This window comes from Nerophis lumbriciformis, linkage group LG13 (genome assembly GCF_033978685.3).
Source record: "Nerophis lumbriciformis linkage group LG13, RoL_Nlum_v2.1, whole genome shotgun sequence".
NCBI lineage: Eukaryota > Metazoa > Chordata > Actinopteri > Syngnathiformes > Syngnathidae > Nerophis > Nerophis lumbriciformis.
This window is the reverse complement of record NC_084560.2, coordinates 33,846,554-33,867,920: the sequence shown is the minus strand read 5'-3', so window position 1 is coordinate 33,867,920 and position 21,367 is coordinate 33,846,554. Positions and strand designations below refer to the sequence as shown.

General features: G+C 43.6%; 2 protein-coding genes across 2 annotated transcripts in view; both read right to left on the bottom strand.

Annotated features, from left to right (window-relative positions):
• Positions 1-460, bottom strand: part of znf385b (zinc finger protein 385B) — a 26,758-nt gene extending 26,298 nt beyond the window's left edge. Inside the window, exon 1 of the mRNA XM_061970968.2 lies at positions 45-460. Within this exon, the coding sequence (XP_061826952.2) occupies positions 45-195 (151 nt within the window). The 5' untranslated portion in view covers positions 196-460. The remainder of the gene's footprint in view (positions 1-44) is intronic.
• Positions 461-1,339: 879 nt separating this feature from the next.
• cwc22 (CWC22 spliceosome associated protein homolog) lies at positions 1,340-20,918 on the bottom strand. Its single transcript, XM_061970969.2, has 20 exons — positions 20,751-20,918; positions 20,472-20,519; positions 18,308-18,474; positions 17,531-17,982; positions 17,245-17,460; positions 17,055-17,183; positions 16,807-16,975; positions 16,666-16,719; positions 16,453-16,588; positions 11,214-11,420; positions 11,077-11,139; positions 10,908-11,012; positions 10,744-10,825; positions 7,168-7,228; positions 3,380-3,457; positions 3,141-3,293; positions 2,924-3,051; positions 2,620-2,721; positions 2,367-2,539; positions 1,340-2,294 (listed from the first exon to the last, which is right to left on the bottom strand). The coding sequence occupies exons 2-20, from the start codon at positions 20,512-20,514 to the stop codon at positions 1,906-1,908; spliced, it is 2,907 nt and encodes a 968-aa protein (XP_061826953.2). The 5' UTR covers positions 20,515-20,519; positions 20,751-20,918; the 3' UTR covers positions 1,340-1,905.
• Positions 20,919-21,367: the final 449 nt, after the last annotated feature.

Sequence of the window (21,367 nt, the reverse complement as noted above, 5' to 3'; positions counted from 1 at the left end):
AATATTGCAGCAAAGTGACGAAGAGGAGGGAAAATGTGACTTACCAGAAGATGATGATGATGAAGGGTGCCGGCCACGCGCACGTCGCTGATCGATAAGCAGCCAAGTCCCGCGCGCGTGTGCGTGAGAGAGACACACGCTACCTGACTGAAAAAAAGAAGCGCGAATGACCGCTGGGAGCGAGGCGCTGCGCATGCGCGGGTCACTTCACTCGCTGCGCTCACACGCACATCCGCGCCCGACTGTCAACTCACCTGCGCGTGACGTCATCAGGTCACGGTCATTGAAGAGCATCCGTCCCCGTGTCTCACCTGGTGGTGTCCCACACACACACAAGCCCCGCCCTCCTCACGTGTGCTCCGCTCATCATAGGACTCCTTGGCGTTAACTTGGTGCTAAGTGGGACTCTACTCGTCACCATGGTGACACATTCCACACCCAGTGGACATCTTACCTACGCGCTGTGTCTCATGTGGCTACATTTCCTGCGAGACAAAAGTATTGGGACACACACACACACAGGACCTGTAATCATATCAAAAATTCCATTTAAAAAAATGTTTGGGGAAAATATTGTATATTTTGTGTAATTGCTATACAAAAACTGGGTTTTCTTTAGGAAAAAAAATCATAAAGAAGTAAAATTTAAAAAAATATGTGACTTATTTTTAACACTTTAATGACTGGGTCCCTATAGGACCTTTAGTGACAGTCACATCACAAATTCCATTTTGAAAAATATTTTGGGCAAAATATTGCATATTTTGTTTATGCCATAGATAACAGGGGTTTCTTTGAAGAAGAAAGGTTCTAAAACAAAAAATACACAACTTTATGGCAACAACCAGATCTGAAGTTGATCTATAGATAGTTAAGGTGTTGAAAGTACTGGTATATATATATTAATTTTTTTTTTTTTTTAATAAAAATTTAAATATGTATTTTGAACACTTTAATGACTTGGACCCCTTTGGGTCCACCGTCCCTAGGACCTGCACTCATATCAAAAATTCCATTTTGAAAAATGTTTTAAGAAAAATATGTATTTTGTGTTATTGCTATACAAAAACTGGGTTTTCTTTGGGGGGACAAAAATAATTAAAAAGGTTTTGTTTTTGTTTTTTTTACATATACCGGTACAACTTATTTATAACACTTTAATGACTGAGACCCCTTTGGGTCCCCAGGACCTGTAGTCATATCAAAAATTCCATTTTGAAAAATGTTTTGGGGAAAATATTGCATATTTTGTGTTATTGCTATACAGAAACTGGGTTTTCTTTGGGGAAAAAAAGCATACAAAAGCTTAAAAAATAATAAATATATATATATACACAACTTATTTTTAAAACACTTTAATGACAGATCCCTTTGGGTCCCCAGAACCTTTAACGTTGACAAAAATTGAGGTGAGCCCTAATGTTATAAAAACGACAAATATCAAAATGCTTCAATTTTTCTGTGTGGCCCTCAGTGCTCTGGTCCAACCTGTCATTATTCACAAAGAGCCGTATCCATACACTAATGTATGTTTATTACTACATGGGTGTGAGTGTAAAAGTACTCAGTAGTACTTTGACATTTCTAGACAATAGTCACCTAATGTATTTGTGGCAGTCTGCCGCAGACAAACGATTGTATGGAAAACACGGCACGCAGTCGTGGTCGCCATGGAGACCGTTTACAGAAAACAGGGATGACACCTTGGGTCCAGTTCTACAAGGTCCAACCTGTCTGTCTGCATGCAGCCATCCGGGTCACTGTGTCACATGTCCGAGAGTCCAATGGAGGAAAAGATGGCTGCTGGGACTTACTAAAAAGACGGAAGATTAAAAGAAAACATTGAAAAATGACAATTTAATGTCTCTCAGATAAAAATGCGCACGAAGGAACACTCGCCAGTCTTTATCTCCTCCTCCTGTCCTCTCTGTTACCGTCTCTGTTCTCCTTATTCTTCTCCCCGTCCCTCCTGCTCCTGTCCTCCTCCCGCCCCCTTTTCTCCTCTCTCCTTCGGCCCTCGCCCTCCTTTTTCCGCCTGGCACTGTCCTCCTCCGGGTCGTCCCTCCTCCGCTCGTCTCGCCTGCCGTGCTGCAGGTGGCGCTCTCGTGCGCGCTCCTCCTCCTCATCATCATCATTCCGCGCGCGGACATTCCTGTCCTGCCTGTCGTGGTCGCCGCGGTCTGCGGGCGGCCGGCGCTGGTCAGGACTCCGCTTCTTCCTCTTCACCTTCTCCGTCTTCTTCTTCTTCTCGCTTTGTCCTTTCCTCTTCTTCTTCTTGCGCTTGGAGTCAGAGTCTGAGAAGGTGACAAAAGAGTCAATAGCGATGTCGCGCTGACAAAGAGGAGCTCGTTAAAACGTGCACAAACCTGAGCTGCTACTACTGCTGGACGAGGAGTCCGAGTCGCTGGAGGAGTCTGAGGAGTCGGAGGACGACGAGGACGATTCTGAGGAAGAGGAGTCGGAGTCGGAGGATTCCACTTCCTGGTTCTGAGTCATGATCATCTTTGGGGCATTCTTCAAATGTTCCCTCAACTCGTCCCTGCAGAACACAACACACACACATGACCGGTGTATGACCTCACTGGGGGCGGAGCTTCAGCATGTTTCTGTGTGTCTTACGTCAGTCCACCCAGCCCAATTGACGTGAAGAAGTTGATGGCGAAGCGAGTGTTCCTGGGATTATCACGAGGAAAAAGACCCTCAAAGAAGGACTGCAGAGTCCTGAAAGAGACACGTTATTACATTATTATTACAATATTAATATTATCGTGATTTTACAGTGTCACTATTTGTCCCCTCCAAAAACACTAGCTGGACACCATAAATAATTACTGCCTCCTGGAGGATTCCCCTGGTGATTGCGAGACACTCAAATGGCTTTATGTATGTGTGTGTGTGTGTGTGTGTGTGTGTGTGTGCTGACATGTCTTTGAGGCGTTGATTGAGTCTGGGAAGGCCCATGTAGGCACACAGTTCCTGGAAAAGAATCTTGACAAAGATCCTGCTGGATGAAGTGGTGGTCTCCTCGCTGATCTTAATACACTCCAACACCTGCAGGACAGACAGCGGGTCACGTGACTTGTGAGGGGGATGACCATGCGTGAGTAAGCGTGTGTGTGTGTGTGTGTGTGTGTGCTTACACTCCAGGGAACAGAGTCGGTGTAGAGGAGGTGAGCAAAGAGTCGAGCCACGTTCCTCAGCTTGTTTGTCTCCAGTCTGTGAATGGTTTCATACTGCTCTGTAAAGATGGCTTCAAAGCTCTCCATGTACTCCTTCTTTAACAGGCAGAACCTCTGGACACACAAACACACACACATTACAGCCTCGTATTGGTTGTCAACATGAAAAAGGTGAGGTATTAAATGTCCATGTGTCTCACCCCCGCCAGCAGGCCAAAGAACTTCTCGTAGGTCCTTTGTTGAGCGCAGCAGTCCAGAATCATGTTGCAAAGCTCTTTCTGTGTACACACACATTGACACACACACACACACACACACACACACACACAAACACACACACACACACACACACACACACGCACACACACGCACACACGCACACACAGTTACTTGAATGCTTAGGCTCTTTGTTAACGTGTGAGCTAAGTCTCAAGTGTTTGTGTTGTTCTGATGAGTCGTCTCATCATTTCAAAAAGCTGACATTGCAAGTCACACACTCTGCAGGCTACACACACACACACACACACACACACACACACACACAAATATTCATACATATACACACACATGTAAAAACGCAAACAATAATTACAAAAATAATTGTTTTTGTGTATATATATAATGATAATAAATAAATAAATGGGTTGTACTTGTATAGCGCTTTTCTACCTTCAAGGTACGGTACTCAAAGCGCTTTGACACTACTTCCACATTTACCCATTCACACACACATTCACACACTGATGGAGGGAGCTGCCATGCAAGGCGCTACCAGCACCCATCAGGAGCAAGGGTGAAGTGTCTTGCTCAGGACACAACGGACATGACGAGGTTGGTACTAGGTGGGGATTGAACCAGGGACCCTCGGGTCGCGCACGGCCACTCTTCCACTGCGCCACGCCGTCCCTATATATATATATATATATATATATATATATATATATATATATATATATATATATATATATATATATATATATATATATATATATATATATATATATATATATATATATATATATATATATATATACACAAACAAAAATATATACAAAAAAATATATATATATATATACTGTATACACACACACAGGTGTATATATATATATATATGAAATAAAATATACATCATATTTATGTATTTTATTCATATTTTGTATTAACTGTAAATTTAATACATACAATACATATATGTTCTTATTGTAATACATATATATTTTTTATTATTATTTTAATATAAACAATTTTAAAATATTTAAATATTTTAATATTTGACTACCGTATTTTCCGCACTATAAGGCGCACCTAAAAACCACAATTTTTCTCAAAAGCTGACAGTGCGCCTAATAACCCAGTGCGCTTTATTACGATTCATTTTCATAAAGTTTCGGTCTCGCAACTTCGGTAAACAGCCGCCATCTTTTTTCCCGGTAGAACAGGAAGCGCTTCTTCTTCTACGCAAGCAACCGCCAAGGAAAGCACCCGCCCCCATAGAACAGGAAGCGCTTCACCCGCCCCCATAGAACAGGAAGCGCTTCACCCGCCCCCGGAAGAAGAAGAAAAAACGCGCGGATATCACCGTACGTTTCATTTCCTGTTTACATCTGTAAAGACCACAAAATGGCTCCTACTAAACGATCCGGGTCATAAAAAGACGCAATCTCTCCATCCGCACACGGATTACTACCGTATTTCACAGCAACTGAACCGCACTGTGGAACGGGAGCACGTACGGTGAATATTCGCTCCACAGGGAATGAGAAGTCATCCTTCACTGTGGTTCTAGCTTGCCATGCTAACTTCCACTCATGGTGATATTCAAAAGGAAGACCTTGCCAAAAGAGACCTTTCCAGCCGGCGTCATCATAAAAGCTAACTCGAAGGGATGGATGGATGAAGAAAAGATGAGCGAGTGGTTAAGGGAAGTTTACGCGAAGAGGCCGGGTGGCTTTTTTCACACAGCTCCGAAGGCGAACACACCTTCACTAAGACGGGCAGACAGCCTCGGACGACATACGCCAACATCTGCCAGTGGATCGTAAATGCTTGGGCAGATATTTCGGTCACAACTGTGGTCCGAGCTTTCCGGAAGGCAGGATTCACAGAACAACAGCGACACTGACTCCCGATGACTTCTACGAGACGGAACCGGCCATTTTGGATCCCACGCTAGCGCAACTTTTCAATTCGGACACCGAAGACGAAGAATTCGAAGGATTTACGAATGAAGAATAACTTCAGAAGGTGAGCGCTATGTTTATTTTGTGTGTTGTGACATTAACGTTCGAGCAACATTATGTTACTATTGCTCTACACCATTTTGAATTTTACTATGTTTGTGATTGCACATTTGCGTACATTTTGGGACAGAGTTGTTAGAACGCTGGTTTTCAATATATTATTAAAGTTTGACTGAACTATCTGACTGTTTTTTTGACATTCACTTTAGCGCAGCGTTTTTTTGACATTCACTTTAGCGCAGCGTAGGCGCGGCTTTTAGTCCGGGGCGGCTTATTGGTGGACAAAATTATGAAATATGTAATTCATAGAAGGTGCGGCTAATAATCCGGTGCGCCTTATAGTGCGGAAAATACGGTAGTTATCATTTTATAAGTCATTAAATCGCCTTTTTTGGTATAATGGGTGTATGCTGTAGGACAGTGGTTCTCAAAATATTTTCACCAAGTGCACCACCTCAGAAAAAACATGTACAGTAGCGTAGTAGGCTTAAGTATTCATTAAAACAAGACAGAGGTTTGAAGTAACAAGTATATTTAACATTTTGGGCCACTGTAACATTACAAACAGTATGTACACTGTGTTTGAAAGTAGGAAAATAAAACACTGTGCTTTAATAAAATGATTATTTGGCATACCACTAGATGCAGCCCGCGTACCACAGTTTAAGAATATTGGTCCAATATCAGCAAAGAAACAAGTGTCAAATTATGGGCTGATCTCTGAAACGGGCAGTTGTATTTTAGTCAAGTTATTTACAAAAATAAACATGATAGGCTACAGCAGGGGTAGGGAACCTATGGCTTTCGAGTCAGATGTGGCCCTTTTAAAGACTATCTGGCTCTCAAGATAAACCTTAGCTGACATTGCTTAACACGATAAGTAATGAATAATTCCGCTGCTAATGACTGCGTTAAAAATAACGTTCAAAATATAAAACATTCTCATGCATTTTAACCCATCCATCCGCTTTCTACCGCACCTGTTCAAGAAGTCGCATTAATGGTAAGAAGTATTTTATTTATTATTGGTTAGCTTCAGAATAACAATGTTATTAAAAAGAACAAGAGACTTATCATACGGTACTCTAAAAATGTTGCTCTTACTTAAAAATGCACGCATTTAGTTGTATTCAGTGTTAACAAATATTATATGGCTCTCACGGAAATACATTTTAAGATATTTGGCTTTCATGGCTCTCAGCCAAAAAGGTTCCCGACCCTTGGGCTATAGGCTACAAGGAGCTAGCAGATACACAACAGCTAAGCACTCAGGCAGCTAAGCACTCAGGCTAGACATACGTAATAAGTGTCTTTCATTGATCAATATTGCAGTGTAAAACAGCACATTTTGAAACAGCACATTTGTCAATATGAACAAGTATCAAATAATTATAGTTGCCATTGTAGGCTATATGTGAGGTCTACTGTATATATATGTATGTGTGTATGGTATAGTTGAGGGAGGCCCGGTCCATAAGAGAGTCCACACACACATACGCACATAATCCCAAAGTGATCATTTCAAGTTTCAAGTGAAGCTAACAATTGATCATCAATGTTGTGAAAAGATGAAAAGATTCCAGACTGTAAAAACATCTGAAAGTGCGTGTGGGGAGGGATTCCGTCACAGAGGTGATGGAATTTAACCTGAGGAGATTGTTGCTCTGTGTGTGTGTGTGTGTGTGTGTGTGTGTGTGTGTGTGTGTGTGTGTGTGTGTGTGTGTGTGTGTGTGTGCGTGCGCACTCACAGTCTGACTGTCAGGGAATTCCATCTTGATCAGCTTGTGAGCACACTCCTCAAAGTCCAAACTACACAAGGGAGGAAAGAAAGAGGGAAGGAGTCAAGGCAGTTTCCTGCCAACTACATGAAGGCAAACTGAGGGTCTGAGGAGCTCCTTTCCACAAGCAGATGAATAAACATTGTTCAATTAACACTTCTCAGACAGTGTAAATCAAAAGTGGGCATTACTATCTTTTTCAATCTGGATCTCAGCAGATTGTGAGCCTAATTAAGTACATCGCAGTGTGTGTTGGTACCGTATTTTCCGCACTATAAGGCGCACCTAAAAACCACAATTTTTCTCAAAAGCTGACAGTGCGCCTTATAACCCGGTGCGCTTTATTACGATTCATTTTCATAAAGTTTCGGTCTCGCAACTTCGGTAAACAGCCGCCATCTTTTTTCCCGGTAGAACAGGAAGCGCTTCTTCTTCTACGCAAGCAACCGCCAAGGAAAGCACCCGCCCCCATAGAACAGGAAGCGCTTCACCCGCCCCCGGAAGAAGAAGAAAAAACGCGCGGATATCACCGTACGTTTCATTTCCTGTTTACATCTGTAAAGACCACAAAATGGCTCCTACTACGCGACAAGGATCCGGTTCATAAAAAGACGCAATCTCTCCATCCGCACACGGATTACTACCGTATTTCACAGCAACTGAACCGCACTGTGGAACGGGAGCACGTACGGTGAATATTCGCACCACAGGGAATGAGAAGTCATCCTTCACTGTGGTTCTAGCTTGCCATGCTAACTTCCACCCATGGTGATATTCAAAAGGAAGACCTTGCCAAAAGAGACCTTTCCAGCCGGCGTCATCATAAAAGCTAACTCGAAGGGATGGATGGATGAAGAAAAGATGAGCGAGTGGTTAAGGGAAGTTTACGCGAAGAGGCCGGGTGGCTTTTTTCACACAGCTCCGAAGGCGAACACACCTTCACTAAGACGGGCAGATAGCGCCGGTCGACATACGCCAACATCTGCCAGTGGATCGTAAATGCCTGGGCAGATAGTTTCGGTCACAACTGTGGTCCGAGCTTTCCGGAAGGCAGGATTCACAGAACTGCTGCACAACAACAGCGACACTGAATCCGATGACTTCGACGAGGCGGAGCCGGCCATTTTTGGATCCCACGCTTGCGCAACTTTTCAATTCGGACACCGAAGACGAAGAATTCGAAGGATTTACGAATGAAGAATAACTTCAGAAGGTGAGCGCTATGTTTATTTTGTGTGTTGTGACATTAACGTTCGAGCAACATTATGTTGCTATTTATTGCTCTACACCATTTTGAATTTTACTATGTTTGTGATTGCACATTTGCGTACATTTTGGGACAGAGTTGTTAGAACGCTGGTTTTCAATATATTATTAAAGTTTGACTGAACTATCTGACTGTTTTTTTGACATTCACTTTAGCGCAGCGTTTTTTTGACATTCACTTTAGCGCAGCGTAGGCGCGGCTTATAGTCCGGGGCGGCTTATTGGTGGACAAAATTATGAAATATGTAATTCATAGAAGGTGCGGCTAATAATCCGGTGCGCCTTATAGTGCGGAAAATACGGTATTTATGTCAACTGGCACACTTCCGCATGTACACACACGTAGGACAGCACTACACTGTCAAAATTCTTACTTAGCATACTTAAGTGTACTGACGGAAGCATTTCCATCCAAGACTAGTGGTGGGTATCTTTCACATTTGAATCGATACGGTGCCCATTTACATACTTCTGTGTGTGTTCATGTGCTAATAAATGTTAATTTGTTAAACGATAAAATCTCATTTGTTTAATTTAAGGTAATAACTGTGCTGACCTGGTGTTATATCTTATTTTCTTACACGTCCCATGGGCAAGTATTATATAGCAGACTTTGCATGCTGTTGCAGTTCCAAGACGTCAGATGGCAGTAGTGTAAAGACTGGTCCTTTGTTGCGCCCTGTAACGTGTTTGTACTGTAAGTACTGTATTTATTACACACCAGCTGTTTGATTGTAACGTGCAAATTTGTTGTTTTCCTGACCAAAATTTGAAATCGCCATGTAAAATCTCTAATGCTAATCGGTAGCATGTCGATAGCAAATTCAATGTAAATTAGCATCGAGCTAGCACATTTTGAAAAGTGGAGTCTTACTTGTACGTTTGAGTTTTCTGTCAGGTAGACTTGCTTTGTTGGCATGGGAATTTGCCACAATACCTAGAGTAGCGTTTCTTAACTAAAAATATCTGTTTCTCACATGTGGTCTATACGGGCCGCAGCGGTACTCAGCTGTAATATACTTTTCCACCACTTGTGGCAGTAATGACAATACCAAACAAACAGAAGAAGTCTGGAGCTAAAGTCATAAAGAAGTTTCTTAAACGCAACTAGTATGACTTGTATGAGTGGTGAAGCTGTATTTTTTAATTTTATTGACAGTTTAGTTAAGAAACATATTTGTTAAATTTGTTATTATTTTAGTGTATTTATTTTCGCAGCACATAATTAATTGTACCCGGTAGGTAAATTTATTTTTCGTCTGTTATTTATGAGTTCCTTCTTATGCAGCATACAGGTAAAAGCCAGTAAATTAGAATATTTTGAAAAACTTGATTTATTTCAGTAATTGCATTCAAAAGGTGTAACTTGTACATTATATTTATTCATTGCACACAGACTGATGCATTCAAATGTTTATTTCATTTAATTTTGATGATTTGAAGTGGCAACAAATGAAAATCCAAAATTCCGTGTGTCACAAAATTAGAATATTACTTAAGGCTAATACAAAAAAGGGATTTTTAGAAATGTTGGCCAACTGAAAAGTATGAAAATGAAAAATATGAGCATGTACAATACTCAATACTTGGTTGGAGCTCCTTTTGCCTCAATTACTGCGTTAATGCGGCGTGGCATGGAGTCGATGAGTTTCTGGCACTGCTCAGGTGTTATGAGAGCCCAGGTTGCTCTGATAGTGGCCTTCAACTCTTCTGCGTTTTTGGGTCTGGCATTCTGCATCTTCCTTTTCACAATACCCCACAGATTTTCTATGGGGCTAAGGTCAGGGGAGTTGGCGGGCCAATTTAGAACAGAAATACCATGGTCCGTAAACCAGGCACGGGTAGATTTTGCGCTGTGTGCAGGCGCCAAGTCCTGTTGGAACTTGAAATCTCCATCTCCATAGAGCAGGTCAGCAGCAGGAAGCATGAAGTGCTCTAAAACTTGCTGGTAGACGGCTGCGTTGACCCTGGATCTCAGGAAACAGAGTGGACCGACACCAGCAGATGACATGGCACCCCAAACCATCACTGATGGTGGAAACTTTACACTAGACTTCAGGCAACGTGGATCCTGTGCCTCTCCTGTCTTCCTCCAGACTCTGGGACCTCGATTTCCAAAGGAAATGCAAAATTTGCATGGTTGGGTGATGGTTTGGGGTGCCATGTCATCTGCTGGTGTCGGTCCACTCTGTTTCCTGAGATCCAGGGTTTCTTGTTAAGAAACACTGTTCTAAATGTTTCATCCGCTGTGTACAACAACCGTAGCGTGACGTCGCTCACCTGGACTGGATGACCAGGTAAATGGTCCTCCTGAAGGCAACCAAGTTGACCTCAGTCTGATCAAAGATGGTCACCTTCTCGTCTGAGGACACACATTCAAAGAAACGTGACGTCGTTTTTTGTGTTGTTTTATGAAGTGACAGAAGCAGGACACCCCCGCTCACCTTCACCCTCCTGCTTCTCGCCGTCGCCATCGTCGTCATCATCGTCATCGTCCTCACTGCCGTCTCCCTCCTCGCCGGAGTCGCCGCTGCCCTCGTCCAAGATGTCTGCCAAGAGGACAAAGCTGATTGGTTCAAAACAAAAGGGAAGTCACGGCTGACGTGTTCTCACCTCTCTTTAATGTTTTGTACTTCTCCTCGTTTTCCTGGAAGTTAGGGTCCAGCTTGAACACATCTGTACACACACACACACACACATGTAATGAGCACAGAGTGTACATGTTGTACTTGTACCACTTGTGGACTCACTGAGGATGTCGTCTGTGTTGTATTCGTCCTCCAGCGGTAGCATGTGTGTGAACTGGTCATTCTCGTCCACCAGGTCCAAGCCCTCCGGGATGACCGGGTGGTCCTTGAAGCCGTCCTTCCGGATGGCGAACATCACTTCAATCATGTACTGGACCCTCTTGTCAATGGCCGACTCGTGGAGTACGTTGCGCAGACGCTCGAATATGGCTGAAACACAAATGTGGAAAAGATAACGAGTGGATGTTTTGATGCTCCAATTAGTGGTGTTCTGATACAAATATTTCCCTTCTGATAAAACACAGAGCCGTGGAGCATACATACATAATTTTATTATATTGTGTTGTGGAATGTTAGAAAAGGTTTGACCGAGTGAAATGAGTCAAACAGAGAATAATAATAATAATAATAATAATAATAATAGGTATGTAAAACACTAAGATATTTATTATTAACCGTTTGGATTGGAATTACACTGTCTTTAAGTTACACTGGAGTGGTAATTGGTTTGTGGCAACACCTAATCACCTACAATTTTGTAATATAAGATCATGACGCATAAAGCGTTCTAATATGCCTCCACTTTGGAGACTTTGTCATTGTAAGTATTATGCAACTATTATTACCGTAAATATAAGTCACAACTTTTTTCCTACGCAGCTTATCATATAGTGCAGCTAAAGTATGGATTTTTCTTCGCTAACGGTCATAATGTTTTGTGTTCAATAGTTTTCTTTGAACGCAAGCCGACACACTGAAATTGTGTGTTATTGTCTGTGCTATGGCACGTCTTTTGGACGAGTTCGCTCGCTGCAGGTGCAACGGGTTAAAAATGTACTTCTTGTTTTAATGCCATGAACCAGAGGGAAAACTTTTCCAAAGCGGTTCTGCTCAAAAGGATTCTTCATTCATCACTCCAAGCAACATTTGAAAGTTTCACTAATTAAATTAATACACTTATTAGTTACTAAACCATCCCATGTGAGATGTCTGTAGGAGGGTTTAATGCATATTTGTACGTGCTATCATAACGTAATGAAGCTAGTGTCGTTAGCAGTAGCTAATATGCTAACAGATTTACAAGTGTCTGTGTTAGTATTACTAACTTACAATCGCTTTATTTTTGTATTGTTTCTGTTTCTGTTCACACATTACTCAGTAAATTATTATTGCGTCTCTTTGGCTGATTGGAGAGCTAGCTTCCACAGCGAGTGGGGCCATGACGATGACTTCGGTTTTGTTTGATCATCCGTTTTACTGCCGTGTTACAGACATCATTTCGAAACAATCATGGTGTGTAAATAAACATTTACAAAATATTTATGTGTAAATAATTAATTTTACAAACTATATAAGGCGGTGCGGCTAATACCGTATTTTCCGCACTATAAGGCGCACCTAAAAACCACAAATTTTCTCAAAAGCTGACAGTGCGCCTTATAACCCGGTGCGCTTTATATATGGATAAATATTAAGATTCATTTTCATAAAGTTTAGGTCTCGCAACTACGGTAAACAGCCGCCATCTTTTTTCCCCGTAGAAGAAGCGCGCGGTGCATGCTGGGATATGTGACGTTTCATTTCCATTTGTGTGTTTATGTAAAGACCCCAAAATGGCTCCTATTAAGTGTGTTGTCTGTCTAATTATAAATAATGCAGACGAGGCGTGTTAACTGAGTTCTCAACGTTTACTCACAGCGTGCTCATAACCACATTCTAACTCCCAGCATACAACAACGCTTCTCAGGGCTACCGCGCATGCTCGTAACTATCGTTGCATGCTGGGTAGTGTAGTTGTTATATTTGCTAGCTCATAACAGCACATTAAGAGACACGCTTACGCGCTTAATTCAATACTCGCCGTCATTCCGGGTGGATTGACAAAAGACCTCCAGCCGCTAGATATTGGTGTCAACAGGGCATTCGAAGCTAGACTGCTAACTGCGTGGGAACAGTGGATGACGAAGAAGCGCGCGGTGCATGCTGGGATATGTGACGTTTCATTTCCATTTGTGTGTTTATGTAAAGACCCCAAAATGGCTCCTATTAAGTGTGTTGTCTGTCTAATTATAAATAATGCAGACGAGGCGTGTTAACTGAGTTCTCAACGTTTACTCACAGCGTGCTCATAACCACATTCTAACTCCCAGCATACAACAACGCTTCTCAGGGCTACCGCGCATGCTCGTAACTATCGTTGCATGCTGGGTAGTGTAGTTGTTATATTTGCTAGCTCATAACAGCACATTGAGAGACACGCTTACGCGCTTAATTCAATACTCGCCGTCATTCCGGGTGGATTGACAAAAGACCTCCAGCCGCTAGATATTGGTGTCAACAGGGCATTCGAAGCTAGACTGCTAACTGCGTGGGAACAATGGATGACAGAAGGCGAGCACACCTTCACTAAGACGAGGAGGCAGCGCCAGACGACGCCAACATCTGCCAGTGGATCGTAAATTTGCCCAACTTTTCACTTCGGACACCGAAGACGAAGGATTTACGAATGAAGAATAACTTCAGAAAGTGAGCGCTATGTTTATTTTGTGTGTTGTGACATTAACGTTCGAGCAACATTATGTTGCTATTGCTCTGCACTATTTTGAATTTTACTATGTTTGTGATTGCACATTTGCGTACATTTTGGGAGTGAACAGTTGTTAGAACGCTGGTTTTTAATATATTATTAAAGTTTGACTGACCTATCTGACTGTTTTTTTGACATTCCCTTTAGCGCAGCGTAGGCGCGGCTTATAGTCCGGAGCGGCTTATTGGTGGACAAAGTTATGAAATATGCCATTCATTGAAGGTGCGGCTAATAATCCGGTGCGCCTTATAGTGCGGAAAATACGGTATATGGAAACCTTTTGTCCCCCTAATTTTTAGTGGGTGCGGCTTATACACCAGTGCCCTCTATAGTCTATAAAATACTCTATTTGATACTTATTTATATTGACAAATGTGCTGTTTAAGACAGCAATATAGTTCAATGAGAGACACTTACTACATGTGTCTAGATTGTGTGCTATTGTAGGCTTAGCTGCTGTGTCGCCGCTAGCTCCTAGTAGCCTATAGCCTTTCATGTTTACCTTTTGTAAATGACTTTACTAAAATAAAAAGAAAGACCAACCATGTGTGTTTATTGGAGGACAGCTTTGCACAAGTAAGCACTCTGCAGGACTGCTTGTATTGCACATTTTACATGCAAGGCCATACTTGTTTTTTTTTTATGGTATTGGACCCCTAAATTTTGTGGCTCAAAAAATACAAAAATTTAAGGAAAAAAAAGTGAAAATTCGACAGACTGAAGTCCAGAATGAGCTGAAAGTTTTGGTTCCGGAATGATTTGAATTGTATAAGAAATGTGAAACTAGTCAAATGGTATATGTTTTCAACAAAAATGCGGAACTCTTGTTGGGGAGATGTGTTGCTAGAGAGTAGAGATGCGCGGATAGGCAATTATTTCATCCGCAACCGCATCAGAAAGTCGTCAACCATCCGCAATCCACCCGATCTAACATTTGATCAGAACCGCATCCGCCCGCTATCCGCCCGCACCCGCCCGTTGTTATATATCTAATATAGACGATGCAAGGCATTAGTGAGGTTATAAAGCTTTTGCCTGTTAAAGAAAGGAGACTGATCCAATGCAGCACAGACATTCGCGTGCCACGCTGTCACGACCCAGACGCACACCAGTGCGCAATCATATGGGAGCCGCGCTGAGCGCACCTCCAAGCGCGTCTCGCTGCCGGCGACGGCCGGGTATATGGGCCCGACGCTCCAGCGCCATCCATTTTCAGGGCTAGTTGATTCGGCAGGTGGGTTGTTACACACTCCTTAGCGGGTTCCGACTTCCATGGCCACCGTCCTAGCTGCTGTCTATATCAACCCGGGTGAGCCCCACCCCTTTCGTGAGCGCACTGCGCGCGGAGTGACCCCTGTTACGCGCCCCCGGCAACAGGGGTGGCGGGCAGGTAAGCTGCGCGGGCGGAGTGCGCGGAGTGACCCCCGTTACGAGCCCCCGGCCGCGGGGGTGGCGGGCAGGTAAGCTGCTTACCTGCTGCGCGTGACGTCGGCCGCGGCAAAGGCGGACGAGGCGGGGTGTCGGTGCGGTGGGCGCGGTGGTGACCCTGGACGTGCGTCGGGCCCTTCTCGCGGATCGCCTCAGCTACGGCTCCCGGTGGGGCCCTCTCGGGGGAAGGGGCCTCGGTCCCGGACCCCGGCGAGGCGTCCCTTCTCCGCTCCGTAAAAGTGTCCATCTCTTTTTTTTTTTTCTTCTGTTGTGGCATATGCTGCAGGTGTCTGCTCGTTTTTCGTATGTGGGTAACAACATTTAACTATGTATATATATTTCCGAATTGGTTTAACTGCCACCCGCCTGAATATATTTAAAATCTAATTTTTTTTTATAATTTGAACCACCCGACCCGACCCGACCCGCGGATAAAATCTAATTTTTTTTAATTTCATCCGCCCGATCCGCGGATAATCCGCGGACTCCGCGGTTGTGCCCGCAAACCGCGCATCTCTACTAGAGAGTCATCGTTTCTTGAATGAGCGGAACATTTTGATTTTAAAACAGTTTGAAATGATTGAGAAATGAGGAAGTAGTTTGGTGTCAGAAAATGGTAGCCAGGGTTTCTGCAGGTATCAGCAAATTTGATTGAATGTTTTTTTCTTGCAACTTAAAACAAATTTACAGCTGCAGATTGTTTTTATATATAATCAAAAGCATACAATTGTTTGGACAAAACATTTGACAATACTGAATAATTGAAAACTTTACATAAACTGTGGCCAAATTAAGCACTAATGTAATCATAACATATAACAGCGAGTAACCCTTTCAAATGCAATACTGTAGTATGTTGTACAATTGCAATTGGAAGGTGAATAACTTAATCATCCTAAATAGGTAAACAAACATCAAAATAAAAAGGACTCCTTATTTGTAAGAAAAAAAACACTTCAATAAATATTGAACACCGTGAAGGGCAGTTTTTCCCCCAATTGGAAAAACTGGGTCAGGTGGTTTGTTTTGTTGCCAATTGCAATTGTATGACATTTTAAAGTCCCCGGACATCGCAATTAATGCTTTTTAATGCCATTTAAGGCCTTAATTTTATTGGGAAAAAAATATTAGATTTTTGTATGCTTTTTAATGACCTTCGGGAACCCTTAATACTAAATAATCAGTGTGTGTGTTCTTAAGTGTCCGTGACAAATCGCTGCAGTTTACCGTTTATCCCACGGGGGGAGACCTCGGTGAGCTTGAGGCCGCACTCCTTGAGGAAAGCGATGACTACCTCCACGCTGTCGTCGGTGGGCCGCTCCAGCAGCAGAGTGAGCATCTCCAGACACAGAACCTCGTGGGCCTGCGGACGACACGGACAAACTGTGTATTTGGATGGCGCCACATCGCGACCAATCAGACGGCCGCGGCCGTACGTACCACGTTCTGGTTGATGAGGTGCGCCACGAACTTGGACGATGTCAGACATTGTTGCTGGGAAGCAAAAGAGAAATCAAAAAACATTGTGGTGTGACAACGCCCTCTATCGGTGACTTTTAACTCTGTATTACATGGGCGTACCTTTATGTTGCGGCGGTAGCTCCTCCTGAAGGTCAGGATGAGGCGTTTGAGGATCAGCTCTCCAATCTGAGGGAACTTGGAGTTGATGATGGCCACCACGGCGGCGTACACGTGAGTGAAGATGGGCGAGGCCGCCTGAGCCTGAAGCACCGAGCGAGCCAGTAGACCCCTGCACGTACACAGCGTCAGCACGGTGAACAACATGAGTGTGTGTGTGTGTGTGTGTGTGTGTGTTCGTTCCACCCCACCTCCCTCTGACGATGTTCTCCTGCAGGAGCTCCTGGATGATGTTGACAATGTTGGACACGTTGACTTTGTTGATCAGACCGTTGATAGACTTCTTCAGAGCCTCCCAGCTCATCCTCTGATAGGCCAGGCTGCACAGGGGGGGGAGCATCAGCCACACGATCCTTACAAATGATGTTGCTTGGCTCGTACCTGCTCTTGTCGGTGATCTGCTGCTGCATCATGCGCAGCTTGGCGGGGGGGATGTAAGCCCCCCCAGTCCTGGTCAGGATGGGATCCAGCTCCTCCTTCTTCTTCTTGGCCGAGGGTTCGTTGGCCGCCACCGCCGGGGAATGGCTGCGACCGCGGCCCCTGTGGTCCCTGTCCTGGCGCCGCTCGCCATCGTCATGGCGACCCACATAGCGATCCCTGAGCAGAGTGTGGACACGGTGAAGACCGCCTTTCACCTGCAGGACTTTTTGGTTGTTGTTTGTTTTACCGTGCGTAGCGTCCTCTGTCGTAACGCTGCCGGTCTCGATCGCGCTCTCTCGACCTGGACCTGTCCCGCTCTCTGGACCTGTCTCGGCCTCTGGACCTGTCTCGGCCTCTGGACCTTGATCTGTCTCGGCCTCTGGACCTTGATCTGTCCCGTCCCCTTGACCTTGATCTGTCCCGTCCCCTTGACCTGGATCTGTCTCGTCCCCTTGACCTGTCTCTTTCCTTGGACTTAGACCTGTCTCTGCCCCTGGACCTGTCTCTTTCCTTGGACTTGGACCTGTCTCTGCCCCTGGACCTGTCTCTTTCCTTGGACTTGGACCTGTCTTGGCTTCTGGACCTGGATCGGTCTTGCTCCCTGGATCTTGATTTGGACCTCTCTCTCTCCAAGGAGTTGGATTTGTTCAGCTCTCCGTCTTCAAGCTGATCTTGTTCCCTGGACTTGGACCTGGAGTTCTGCAAACAAGCAGAGTCACCTTTCAAAATGCAACAAAAACATAAATTTTTTACCGAAATGACCCCTCTAGCGCTCACATTTTCATTTGTTTTTTTTTTCTCCATTCATTTATTTCTTTATTTCAGGCAATGACACATAATATACATTAATAAAGTGCAAAAGGTAATGTATAGTATGTAATGCATGATTGTCCAGTTTTGCCTGATTTTAAGTCAACAAAAGCGGTCGGTCACTGGCTAGTAAGAAGAACAAGTCAGATCGGGACTCGAAAGGTTTATCGACATTGAAGGTTTGTCGAGATAAGCGTCACAGACTTTTACATACTCTGATCTGGGCCACGTGGCTCCTAATCTTCCTCAGGGCCACATTGTGTGCGTCCTCTTCCTCACTGCTGCTGCCTGAGCTGCTGGAAGCTTCGCTGCCTGATCCTTTTTCGGTACTTCGGGGAACAGAGGGACCCTGCTGGGGCCCGGAGTCCTCATGGGACTCTCCTGGGGACACATAGAAAGGGTGGCTTTAGGGTGCAACAACACAAACTTGGGAACTTTAAGTGCGTTTAAATAAGGCAATTAGGATGTGGCTAACAATGTAGCTAATGCGGGTACATTATTCTGACCATAAAACCCTCTAAAAACATCCAAAAAACACCAACAATACTCCATTTACATGTCGTGACCTGAATATTAAGCACATTTTAGCAATATTGTTATTACAAGCGCTAACGCAGACCAACTATTTTTCAGGTAACAGGCCACCCTGTTTTTATACGGCCATAAAAAAATTATGAAAAATATTGCCATCTGCTCTGTTCTTGGGTGTTCCAGCCGTTCAAATAGAGAGATAGAAAAGAGCTCTCATAGAGTCCTGAAAAAGTGGTTCATTAAGGTAATAAAGTCAGGGAAGAAAACAAAAGTGCGTTTAATGAAATGGCTTTTAAAAATATAACTTTCATCATCTTGTGGAATACAAACGAACCATGCTCGTGTCTGCAGGGATTACTTTGTAACATGTTTGTTTGAACATTTGATTTGTTTGTGAACATTTCTGCGATGCAATCAAGTTTATTCTCTACTATATTAGTAGTGTTTGAGAGCAGAACTAAATGTAAGAAAAGGACAAGAGATGGCATTAGTTTGTTTTCTTTGGTGGTTGCTATGCCTAAATATAACTAGAAGACTTTGTTGTGCAAATAAACTAACGTCATGTAAAGTCCTGGTAATAAATATTGTGATTATTGGTACAATCTACTGTATTTTTGTTGATGATTTTCATAAAAGAAACTAAAAGCCTAGTTGTTGTTGTGCAGGAAAGCCGACACGGATGACCACATGATTGCGTTTTTGGTTCAATTTGTTAGAATCAAGAAAATATCCTTAATAGTATTAATAGGGACGGCGTGGCGCAGTGGGAGAGTGGCCGTGCACAACCCAAGGGTCCCTGGTTCAATTCCCACCTAGTACCAACCTCGTCATGTCCGTTGTGTCCTGAGCAAGACACTTCACCCTTGCTCCTGATGGGTGCTGGCTAGCGCCTTGCATGGCAGCTCCCTCCATCAGTGTGTGAATGTGTGTGTGAATGGGTAAATGTGGAAGTAGTGTCAAAGCGCTTTGAGTACCTTGAAGGTAGAAAAGCGCTATACAAGTACAACCCATTTAATAAAGTAGTTGAATGAATCTCAACAGCATATACTGAATCTTGATATCGCTAGCAAACATTTCTGAACAACAGGGACATCTACAGCTAAATAATGAGACAAAATATGAACTTCACATCATAAAAACAATTACAGACTAATATCTGTAGCAAGAAATGAACTGCAAACAAATTAATCAATGTTCTCATTAGCGTCATGATCACAGCAGCACCGTACTCTTTACATGAATCAAATACGTTACTTAGCGATGCACAAATGGTTGCTGGCACGGCCACTCTACCAACCGAGCTATACCGCCCCAATATTGACCTGACCTGGTGAGCCATCTTTGAATTGGAAGCACACTGGAAATGCTGAAAAATCAGCATTTCTTGACATCTTCGAGTAAAGACCATTGATAACGCTACATTATTATGTGACTGGGCCAGCACGCTGTTCATTTGGAGGAAAAGCGGACGCCTGGACAACATGCGGCTGTTAAGGGGTGAAGGTTTCAGGTGAGCGAGGACGCTAAAGGCAGTGCCTTTAAGGCACGCCCCCAATATAGTTGTTCGGGTGGAAATAGGGAGAAATTCGGGAGAATGGTTGCCCCGGGAGATTTTCAGGAGGGGCACTGAAATTCGGGAGTCTCCCAGGAAAATCGGGAGGGTTGGCAAGTATGCCTTAATTGCGCAGCCCTACCGAGACCCATCTCTCACTTCACCAAACCACCCGTAACTAACGAACCAGACAACAGTCCATATAAACCAGACAAGTGTAGACTTTATAACATCACATATACATATTTAAATGTATAATAAAAACAACAACCTACTTGTTATGTGTTCAACTCACCGTTGAGTTCTTTAGGAGGTGGACTTCTACTCGGAGAGTCCATAGTGTCTGAAATGAACACACAGAAAAACCTGTCATAACTAATCGACTATATCGACATGTGTAATTACAATATAATATAACATGTGTGTAGTGTCCACTGCTTGGATTTAAGCGGCATTCAAGCCACTTTTCCGGGGTTAGGTCTGCGTCTTCAGGCCGTGTGTTGATTGCGCTAAAGTTAGCAAGCTAACGTGTTAGCAAGTCGCGACAGGATCTCCTTCGCCGAGAACGACTTACCTTTTTCTTTTAGACACAAACTCACTCGTTTCTTCTTCCACTTTTGTGTGTTTAATTACACACAAAATTCCCCAGTGCCGACTTGTTCTCCTTCGGGTGAAACACACACTTCAGGCGGAAAATGTTTTAACTATTGCAGCAAATCAGCTTCCGGGTCAGAGGTAACTTCCGGATTTCACAATAATTGTAGAGCTTTCGAGGTTTTTTTTTGTATCGGACACTACTACTTATTAGGGCCCTAGCAGTGAAACGGGGGCGACGCAGAGCACCGCCAGGGTCCTTTTGAAATTGCTCTGTTTTTCTTCCATACGTTTGGACGCCGTTTTAAGGCCCTAGACATGCACGAAAAGGTGCAGTTGCGTCTGGTATGTCGAAACATTTTATATTTTTGGGGTCTCAAAAATGAAATTTCAAAATTGTCTCACTAGCGCCACCTTTAAAATCAGAAAAATATTAGCCCCTCCTTCCAGTTTCACGCATGGACATGAAAATCGCAGGAAACTTCTCTCATGACGTCTATCTCATACCTGAACACAAGCAGGAAGTCGGTCATATTGAGTTTGAGTTTGAGTTTATTTCGAACATGCAAGCTATATACAACATGATACATTACAATT

Coding starts and splice junctions, on each gene's coding strand:
- cwc22 (XM_061970969.2), bottom strand. CDS start 20,514: ATGGACTCTCCGAGTAGAAGTCCACCTCCTAAAGAACTCAACG. Junction 17,461..17,530: donor GACAGAGGACGCTACGCACG/GTAAAACAAACA, acceptor CACTCTGCTCAG/GGATCGCTATGTGGGTCGCC. Junction 7,229..10,743: donor TACCTGGTCATCCAGTCCAG/GTGAGCGACGTC, acceptor TCCCTTGTGTAG/TTTGGACTTTGAGGAGTGTG.